At 38.1% G+C, this 10,873-nt stretch overlaps 1 protein-coding gene across 1 annotated transcript; it reads left to right on the top strand.

Moving 5' to 3' along the window:
* Window positions 1-908: 908 nt before the first annotated feature.
* Window positions 909-8,630, top strand: LOC122281048 (protein LONGIFOLIA 1). Its single transcript, XM_043092263.1, has 5 exons — window positions 909-2,030; window positions 3,191-3,261; window positions 3,792-5,903; window positions 6,014-6,164; window positions 7,578-8,630. Exons 1-5 carry the CDS (start codon window positions 1,886-1,888, stop codon window positions 8,414-8,416), a joined length of 3,318 nt encoding a protein of 1,105 aa, XP_042948197.1. The 5' UTR covers window positions 909-1,885; the 3' UTR covers window positions 8,417-8,630.
* The last annotated feature ends 2,243 nt before the right edge of the window (window positions 8,631-10,873 follow it).

Raw genomic sequence — 10,873 nt, 5'->3', positions numbered from 1 at the left:
TCATTTCATGTCAATATCTAACATTTTAAAATAAAAATAACATTAAAAATTATGTCGACTCAAATATCTCATTATTATTCATAAACCATCTCAACTTATTATCTAAATCAAGCTAGTAATTATTTTAAGAGAGTTGCTAGCCCTATTGTTTTGGGAAAAAAATGATAATTTTTAATAATTAGCCTTTAATCATATATTTATGTGATATTAAAAAAATGTAAAAAAATTAGGTAACATCAAATAATTAAAAAATATCTTTTTAATTTTCCTTTCTCTATCCCATCGTCCTAACCATCTAGTCACTCCCATCAATATGAGGTGTATTGTTTCAGTCTGGTTTTCTCTTTTTCTTTGGTGATTGTCTATGAATTTCAGTTTTGTTAAGGCCATCTGAACTAAGTATATATGAAAGATGTGAATTGGCCAACCATATGCATGCTTTGCTACATGCAATGTCTCTCTATTTAAGAGCTTTTCTTTACAAGTTGGCATTATTAAAAGCCATCATTCATTACTCATCGAGCAAAAATTAATTCATTCTGCATCATTGTTGAATTATTGCTTCCTTTTTTTTAAATGCTGTTGTCTCTAATGATGATGATCAAAGTCTGCTAAGTGTGGGCTCAATGCTTATAAGTCATTGCCACCTCCCAGGGGCAAAAAAGGAAAATCAACAGGAGGGTAATATGGTAAACCAGCATGTGATAAGTGCTTGGAAAAAGCCAAATGGAGTTTGCAGGCAAGAGGAATGGCATTTTCTTTTTCTTTTGCTAATTTTCCAGTTTCCAGTACAAATATATCCACTTTTACATCTCTCTCTCCTCTGACAAATTCACATGCACATCAGACAGCTCCAGGCCCACCCACATTCTCCTCAGACCTTCCCACATGGATGTGTGAGATATGGCCTAGAGTGCATCTGACCCACGCAATTCACACCCTCTCTCTCTCTCTCTCTCTCTCTCTCTCTCTCACACTGAGTCAGAAAAAATTAAAAATTGCCAACTGTTAAACTCCCACCAGATTGGTTTATTTCATGATACTTCCTATCTCTTCTAGCTGTCTTTCCACTTGTTCTCTGAAAAAAAATCTCTTCTTCGATCTGCGGAGGGTATTAGTTTTGTTTTTTGGGCAGCGTAAAGGTAATGTAGCTAACAACTCCGGGCATTGTTAATACTGAAATGGGTGTTGGGTCCCTTCCTTTCATTTTGGCGCCTTTGTAGTTCCTATACAAGGCATTGTCTAGTTTGTTCTGTGAAAGCCAATGAGGCTTCTTTCGCGTTACTGATTAGATTTGATTCTTTCGCTTTCTGGGTATCTTCGGTTTTCCTTGATTCTTGCAACAAATTGAGATTTGGGAGAAAATCCAGAAAAGGGATTGTTTCGATTTCAAAGGGACAGTATTGATCTCGTTTGAAGCCAAAATTTATTGTTTCTGAGCTGTAAGTAGCTGTAGACAAGTGGGTTTTAAGAGCGATTTTTGGTGTATTGTTGATTATCAAAATAAGTAATTTGATATCGCGGTGATTTCTGTTTTTGGAATGCTGCAATTGGAATTTCATGAATGAGGAAAGCGCTTTATTGTCTTATGGTTAAGCATCTCAAATTCTGATTTATACCGGAGCTGTAGTTTGGAATCAGAGGTTAAAAGGGTCTCTGAGGTGTCTGAAATCTCTCATTCTTGATTGGGTCACCTGCGAATTGCTTAGATATCTCATAATTTGTGAACTGCAAACTCCGGCTTCAACGTATTTGTTGAGTGTAAGATATAAATTTTACTGACGGTGGCCGAATTGCTGATATTCTTTTATTTGGAGCTAGAAAGCGTGTTGGAGGGACAGGAAGTAGGTGTATTTAATTGTGTTAGCTGAGGAGAGAGGGGCAGATGGCTGCAAAGCTTTTACATTCTTTAGCTGATGACAATCCAGATTTGCAGAAGCAAATAGGATGCATGACTGGGATATTTCAAATCTTTGATCGTCCTAACGTCATCACTGGTAGGCGCATTAGCCACAAGAGGCTTCCTCCAGGTATTCTTTGACCTTGATATTATTTAATTATTACTACTGTTCGTTGTTTCAAAGGGGGAGATTGCTTTAACTTATCAGTGTCTAATACTTTTCATTGGTTGCGCGAGTATATCTGGAGCTGCTCTTGTGTCTGTGCTGTTTTATTTGATTCATTACCGATATGGAAACAATTGGTTCTTCTATTTTAGTTTTTTCTTTCTTTGCTCCTTTTATATTCAATCCTAATATCATACTTGACAATTTCTCCATCTTGTATGTGTGCGCGCCCTTGCATAATTCCACAACGTACATGATGAATGTGTGAAGGCATGACATGAAGGATTTCATACGACATGTCCATTGGCAATTGGTCCAGCTAATTGTCATGTTTCGAGGTCTTACTTGCTGTACACAAATGAATTCGGATAGATGTCTCACAAGTGTTTATCCTTCGAAAACATATCACAGCTTCTAGGGAAAATTACTATTGGGGTTTAGCTTTTTTTCAAACTTGTAATCGTGGTTTAAAAAATTTTAAACTGATCCTTGAGATTAGGTGCTTATTTCACAAAGATTGGACCACTCAAGGGGTGGGAGGCCTGTAAAGGGCCACCCATTTGGGCAGCTTAGATATGGTTGTCCTTGGGATGGTGATCGGGCAACCCATTTGGTGACCCCTCCTTTTTTTCTTTTTTTATAAAATTACTTTTTAATTTTAAATCTTGATGTTGACTATGCATTTTTAAATTTTTAAAAGCTGACTGTGCATCAATTGATATATGTACACTTCCGATTGGTTATGGCGTGGCAGTTATGTACTATGTCAGCATTTTGTCACTAAACTAATGGAGCTTGGATGGAGCAATTTTTTTGAAATAGGCACCTTACCCCGGGAATTAGTTTGAAACTTTTTAAGCTATAGGTACTAGTTTAAAAATAGTATTAGTCCAAACTCCAAAGACCTATAACAGTAATTTTTCCCAGTTTCTATTCCAGGAATTAGATATATCAGATCTAAAGAATGGTATATTCCCATACTTTCAGCTTCTGGTCGTGCATGTACAACTTTTTCCTCTGATTTGATCCAATTAGCATGTATTTTACGGCTCTTTTGCAGGCTTAAAAATTTAAAGCCATCAGTAGTGCAGCCTGTAAATTTAACTCTATTGTTTCTTCAATAGGTAATTCCCACTTCAACAATAGCAGCCTGGAAAGAGAGTCTAATTACATATACCATCGACAGACAACAGCTGTAAGCTTTTCTTTTCCAGCTACCCCACTCCGCGATCCACTTAATTTTTACCATTGCTCATAAGTTTTAAGTTTTATGTTTAGTTTTTTGAGATCACTAGTCTGTCTATATTCCTTTTTCATCAACCATATGCTTCTGTGGATTTAATGTGCATTAAACTATCTAATGTTCGTTGGTTGAATATGATTCACATGGAATTAACTCTTGGATTTGCTTTTTTCATCAACCATATGCATCCGTGGATTTAATGTGCACTAACCTATCTAATGTTCATTTGTTGAATATGATTCACATGGAATAAACTCTTGGATTTATTTTCTTAAATGTTCATATTTCTTACCGCTACTTCTCAGTGATTGATCCAACTAGAAAATCACTTTTTGCCTCAGAATTATTTCCTAACAGATATATTTTTGACCTAAACAAACAAATATATTATTTCTTAAATGTGCACATTCTTCGTCATTTCACCTGTGTTCTGCATGGAGCTATAATTTATTTGGATGAATATTCTCAACTTGTGCTCACAGGAAATAAGTTTAAATAAGAATGTGCATGAGAAACAAAGAATTTCAACAGAATCTTCGAGAGCCTCTTTCTCATCCTCTTGTTCATCTAACTTGTCCTCTCTGGACTGCAACAAAACAACTCAGCCAGAAACCTCATCTGATCGAGTAAGTTTGCCTGAAACTCCATTGAGAGACCCAGTGATGAATCAGACAAGTACCTCTCCATATGTAGGGCGGCAGTCCCTTGATCTTCGTGATGTCATCAAGGACTCCATGTATAGGGAAGCTAGAGGACTATCAATTAGAACTTCAACAAATGAGGAACTAGTAAATCATGCCAGAAAGCATAGAGATTCCCCAAGGCCTTTACAGCTGTCCAAGTCTGTGGATGGATCTCATGGAGTTGGGGTTAACATAAAGAAAAGAACACCTGATGATCTGAAGGAGTCTCTTAAAGTTCTTGCTAAACTTCAAGAAACTCCTTGGTATTACAATGAAGCAAATGAACCTCCAACATCAACATATGAAGCGAAAGATGGGCCATGGCATTCGATTTCAAGGGATGCTCCCAGGTTTTCTTATGATGGGAGAGAGATAAATCGTTTATCCTTTGAATCACGAGAAACCCTCAAATCCACATTAAAGCTTAAAGAGCTGCCCAGACTTTCACTGGACGGTAAGGAAAGTTCATGGCAGAGTTCCAACTCTGATTCAAAACTTAATCGCCTAAAAAACTTCCCTAATGGTGGCAACTTAGAGGACAAAGCCCTTAATATACCCCAATCATCGGGAACTCAGAAGCGGCCTCCTAGTGTTGTGGCAAAGTTAATGGGTTTGGAATCCTTGCCTGATTCTGCGTTGGATAGTGATGGCCATTTGGATGTGATCAAATCCCACGCAGTTGAAGATAGTGATCCTTTCTCAAGGTCTTTAAAAACAAAGGATCTAAACAGGGCTAACAGAGTTTCTAAATCCCCCAGAAAATCATCAAAGGACCCAACATCCCCACGCTGGAAGAATCCTGATTTCTACATGAAACCCATTTCAAGTTCAAGATTTCCAATTGAACCAGCTCCATGGAAGCAACTGGATGGAAATAGAGTTTCACAGAAACAAGTTTTCAGGTCTGCAAAAGTTCCACCAAGGGCACCGAACTCCTTCAATTCTGTCTGTGGTGAGATTGAGAAGAGGTTGAAAGATCCTGAATTTAAACAATCTGGGAAGAATTTTAGAGCCCTTAAACAGATACTGGAAGCAATGCAGGCAAAGGGGTTATTAGAGACCGGAAACGAAGAACAAGCTTCAGAGTTTGGAGTTCATGGAGTCTCTGAACCAAAATACACAAGTTCAAATCAAAATTCAAAATCACACAGCCACCAAATCCCACAGAGAAACCATGTTATTGCTTCTCCCAGTAGGGGTTCTAATTCTTCGAGGACTTTTGGTTCCCCCATTGTGATCATGAAACCGGCTAAGCTTGATGAAAGATCTGGTATTCCTGCCTCCTCAGTAATTCCAATTGATGATATTTCTGATCTGCACAGAATGCAGGGTTATGGATTTGCAGATGCTAAAAAGGGTTCAATTAATAGCCAAACAGCTAAAGATCAGTCTCTGAAAAGCAGTCGCAGGAACACTGCTGTTAGTTCCACTGATAAGAAAGCTAGTGGCAGGACCATTAGATCAACACAATTTTCATCAAGGTCTCAACATTCCTCTAAAGAAAACACCACAAGTTCCGTAAAGGGCTCTGGATCTGTTAGCCCAAGACTGCAACAGAAGAAGCTTGAGTTGGAGAAGCGATCTCGTCCACCTACCCCTCCATCTGAGTCAAATAAACCCAGAAGGCAATCCAACCGACAACGAAAAGACTCAGGTTCCTCAGGTGTAAAAGTCAGACCACAATCTTCTAACTCACAGCTAAGTGATGACCAATTTAGTGAGCTGAGTTATGAATCAAGAAGTCTGAGTTGCCAAGGAGATGACATGTCTGTGCAATCGGACAGTAATACCATCTTGGACTCAAAGATTAACATTGAAGTCACGGGTACTGCACAATCTATTGAGGTCAATGGCAGCCAGAGTCCATCTATGAAGGCTGTCAATTACTCTGCTTCTTGCTCAATGCAAAAAGTTAGTGCTTTGGATCTTCTTTCCTGCTAAAGTATTCGGAAGATTTAGTTCACATGTAATTTTTTCTTTCTTTCTTTGGATGAATTACATGTATTGTTTTACTTGATCAGGAACCCACTCCTAGGTTGGATGAAGATGAATCATTGGCAGAACTTGCTACTGTTGCCCCAGAACATCCCAGTCCTGTCTCTGTGCTTGATGGCTCAGTATATAGAGATGATGCACCATCTCCTGTAAAGCAGACGCCAAATTCCCTCAAAGGTGAAAGTTTCTGTCACCCAACAACTTAATTTTTGCTATTGAATTTCTTCCGCAAAAAACTTTACTAGGATCTGGCCCAACTAAGCTGATTAGATATTGAGTATTGGGTGATCTAATGACTAATTCTCCCACGCTGCCTGTGATGATGTGTTAGAACACGTCTCTTTCCTCTATTTTCCCTTCTTAAGAAACATCACATTATTGGAAAATATTACATAAAATGTAAAAAATAGCAATATCAATTATGATCTCATTCCAAAGGGACTGTTTGGGAATTTGGAAAATGAGTTATGGTATATATAAGACTGCCCTGTTGGAAAGAAACAAAAAACGAGGTACAGGTGGAGGTATTATTCTAAATGATTCAGTTCAAGTCTTAACAACAAAATGCAGTTTTTGCCCAACGAGTTCATGTTTAGTTGGACCAACTTATGAAGTTTGGCTATTTGACCTGAGGTTATGTCTGCGGAGCACATATGAAAATACATTTTACAGGTTTGGGCTAGTTAGTCCTGTTTAGACTTTGTCTTGTGCTTCAGTAAACAAAAATGGGAAATCTGCGAAAAACTAAAGGATGAGAAGCAGGCATGTATAGGAGTGAGATTTTATGCATATTTTTAGTGAACATTGTTTTTTAATGTGAGAGGAAAAAATAGGGAAGAGGATAATGCATAGGGGCAATGAAATATTTATAAAGAACAGGAGAAAAGGTGAGTTGATATAATCATAGTCTACATTGATGTCATTGTTCTCATTCATTTTTCCGGCTACTTTTCAGTAACACCAGTTTCCTCTCTTCACGCAAATAGACATGTGAAGAAGGGGTGGAGAGAGAGAGAGAGAGAGAGAGAGAGAGAGAGAGAGTTACTTGCAGTGACAGGAATATTTTTCCATTTTTATGGCCTATGAATATTGTGTCTAAATTCTAAATGGGCTAGATGAATTGTGATTTTAAAAGGTTGGGTATTATATGAGGACTACTAGCTCGATTGTATATCCAAGTCTGATCTGGAATGAAACTTGCTTTTACATACCTGCTACGTGTCCACTTTTTCAGCCTCCTATTAACAAGGGTAAACCTCCAAAAGTGACATTGCATTCTCCAACTACCAAAAATTGTCAAACAGCACCCTTATCCAATTTTGATCAGTGCATTGGATCAAATATCATCTATTTTGACATATTTTCCTTCCATAATAAAGGTCAGAATGGGAGAAAGTTTCTATTTCTATTTGTATTTTTTTAAATTTTTGTTTGGGTGTAATATGTCAGTTTTTGTAGTTTGAGATGCAAAATAGAGATCACTTTATAGATGTAGGGTGGAAAGTATATTTTCCCTTAATTGTTCTCCCATAGTTAGTTGTTTAGTAGATAGAAAGGCATATCTCATTCCAATATACATTCATGCAACAGGTGGTGGTTCTCAAGATTATAATGACAGCCACGTTGTAGATCAATGGAACCCTACAGATAACCTCTTATCTAATGGCATGGAGTCTGGTCTTACCTCAGAGATCAATCGCAAGAAGTTACAGAACATTGAACACTTAGTTCAGAAACTTAGGCGGCTGAACTCAAATCATGATGAAGGCAGAACAGATTACATAGCATCACTCTGCGAGAATTCAAATCCTGACCACAGATACATATCTGAAATATTGTTAGCTTCAGGTCTTCTACTCATTGACCTTAGCTCTGAGCTAACAACATTTCAGCTGCACCCATCAGGCTACCCTATTAACCCTGAGTTATTCTTTGTTTTGGAGCAAACCAAGGCAAGCAGTTTGCTTTTAAAAGAAGATAGAAGCCCAGGAATGTCTGCCAATTCAAAGACAGACTGGGAGAAATTCCAACGTAAACTTATATTTGATGCAGTTAATGAGCTTCTTGTTACAAAGTTATTTTTCACTGGCGTTTGTCCTGAGCCATGGCTGAAGCCTGAAAAACTGGCAAGGAAGACCTTCAGTGCACAAAAGCTTCTTAAAGAATTGTGCATTGAGGTAGAACAGTTTCAAGCCAAGAAGTTGGTGTGCAGCTTGGAGGATGAGGAGGATGGATTGAAAAGTATCTTGTGGGAAGATGTGATGCATCGGTCGGGGAGTTGGACTGGTTTCCTGCAGGGTGAAATCTCAGGCATAGTGCTAGATGTTGAGAGACTGATTTTTAAGGACTTAGTTGATGAGATTGTGATTGGTGAGGCAGCTAGTATGCGAGCCAAGCCAGGTAGGCGTAGGCAGCTGTTTTCAAAGTAATCTCCTCTAATTCTTCTTCACTTCCACTTATCTTTGATTTTTTTATTTTTTTCCCCTTTCTCTTACCGTGATTTATATCTGTTGTTCTTTGTCAAAGCATAACAATATATGGATAAGGACTCATTAAGTTCTCTGCTTGAATGTAAAGGAATTCATCTCTTGGGAGTTTTGTAACATACATATTCTTAAAGATCATATATGTTCTTTGCTTTAATGTTTTGCATGGAAGTTCTTTCTTTGCATAATAATTTTGTTTTTCAATAATCTTACGTATAATAATCATAAAAAAGTTACTCCGATTATGCCCTGCAAGTTCATATTTTTGTCGTTTTAATTTTAATAAAAGATGTTTTACTATTTGCTATTTATTTTGGGGATAATTTTATTGTAAACCAATTAACTACAAAAATCGAAGGAGGGAGGATTTGTGCTATAAGATAATGCTGGGAATTGCCTGAGAAAAGAGACCACCAAAGGCGCATTTACTCTTCCATGAGTGAGAGGATAATGCCGCAACATGAACACCAAAAATATCTGAGTAATGCATCCAAACTTCTTGAGCCGAAGGAAATCCCAAGAAAAGACGGTTCTCTGTCTGTCTTCGCAGAATCAACGTCGCAGCAACTGCATGCACTTGCAAGCCGACTGAGTTCCAACTATGAGTACATTATCTTTTCTTTTACCCAAGTCACAGTTTGTTCTAGAATATTTTTATAATTCTGTTATTTTTCCATTATTTGATACTCTTGAAACGGTTTTGATTGCCTTGTAAAGTGTATAAATATACATTGTCACTGCTTAGAAATATTAGTTTTGGAATTCAGACTTGCAGTGCCTCTAACATGGTATTAGAGCTGCTCGACTGCCAATCTCTTTGATCCATAACTACGCCTACTTCTTCCTCCCTCCCACGGCCAACTTCCTCCATTATTTCTTCCTTCTCACACGTTGTCACAACTAAACTCGCAACTGAGAATTATCTCTTTTGGAAGGTACATATCTCTACATACCTTAGAGGGCAAGATCTCTATGGATATGTAGATAGAACAATTCCATGCCCAGAGCAATGTCTCTCTAGTGTGCGTAGGTCATGGATCATGCCTTCCCATTCAGCATTTTGGTGACTCCTCTCTTACTTCTAACTCTTCTTCCTTCCATTTACGCAATCTTCTTCATGTACTAGATATCTCTAAAAATCTTGTTTATGTACTTCAATTTTGTCTTCATAATTCTTGTTTATTTGAGTTTCATGCCACCCATTCTCTGTAAAGGACACCCGGATCGAAACGTGCCTCCTCACCGAACCCACCCGTAATGAGCTTTATGTTTTCCTTCTGGCAATAAATTCATCGTCATCCTACTTTGCCTCCACTCATCTCGATGAATGTACCTCTCTTCCTCAGTGGCATCAACACCTCGGACACTCCTCCCTAGAAATTGTCTCCCGAGTCGTGCACACCAACTGTTTGCCCATTTCCCACAAACACTCTACTTCCAAATGCTCGATGTGTCCCCTTGCGAAGAACCAGCAATTTCCATAGCAATTTCCATATGTATAACATGGGCTCATTTCTACTTGGCCCTTAAAGATATTGCTGATTTAAGAGGCCCATCCCTTGTAATTTCGAACAACGGCTATTGAAACTATGTTTCTTTTATAGATCATTTCACTCGTTATACATGATTCTTCCCACTAAAATTAAAAGCAAACATTCAACAGATTTTCACTACTTTTTTTCCATTTATTGAACGCCTTTTTAATACAACATTACTCAATCTTCAAACTGATGGTGGATTTAAGCCCATCACCTCATAGTGTTCCAAACTTGGCATTAACCACAAATTCTCGTGTCTATATGCCCATCAACCAAATTGGCTAGTAGAATGTAAGCATCGACATATTATTGAAACCCCCCCCCCCCCCCTTTTTGGGTGGAAGCTTTTGAAACATTTGTTTATTTAATTATCCTACTTCTCTAAAAAATTCTAAACAACAAATCACCTCATTGCAAGGTCTGTCATAGAGATCTGGACTATACTTTCTTAAAGGTTTTTGGGTGTCAATGCTGGCCCAACCTTTGTCCCTATAACAAGCATAAATTAAATTATCGGACCATCTTGTGTTTTTCTAGGTTACAACCCCTCCCATAAGGGGTACAAATGTCTTGAACTTATCTCCAAACGGATCTACATTTCTAGATATGTTCTCTTTGATGAGGCCTTTTTCCCATATTCCACTATCAAGCCCAGTAACACTCCCACGGCCTAGCCCCCTATTCATGTCCCTCTTCCTCTTTAATTCTTCTATTCGCAGCCTATGCCCATGATCTATCTCTTAGCCCTCTCCTATTTTCACCAAGCCTTGTTCCCTCAAAAAACCCTAACTCACTTTCAATCTCTTCCCCTGCATCCTCAATAAACCCTAATTCCTCCTTTGTTTCTCCAGCCGCTACTTTG

This window comes from Carya illinoinensis, chromosome 11 (assembly GCF_018687715.1).
Source record: "Carya illinoinensis cultivar Pawnee chromosome 11, C.illinoinensisPawnee_v1, whole genome shotgun sequence".
Classification (NCBI taxonomy): Eukaryota; Viridiplantae; Streptophyta; class Magnoliopsida; order Fagales; family Juglandaceae; genus Carya; species Carya illinoinensis.
Note: the sequence above shows the minus strand (reverse complement) of the source record. Positions and strands in the feature narration are given on the sequence as shown.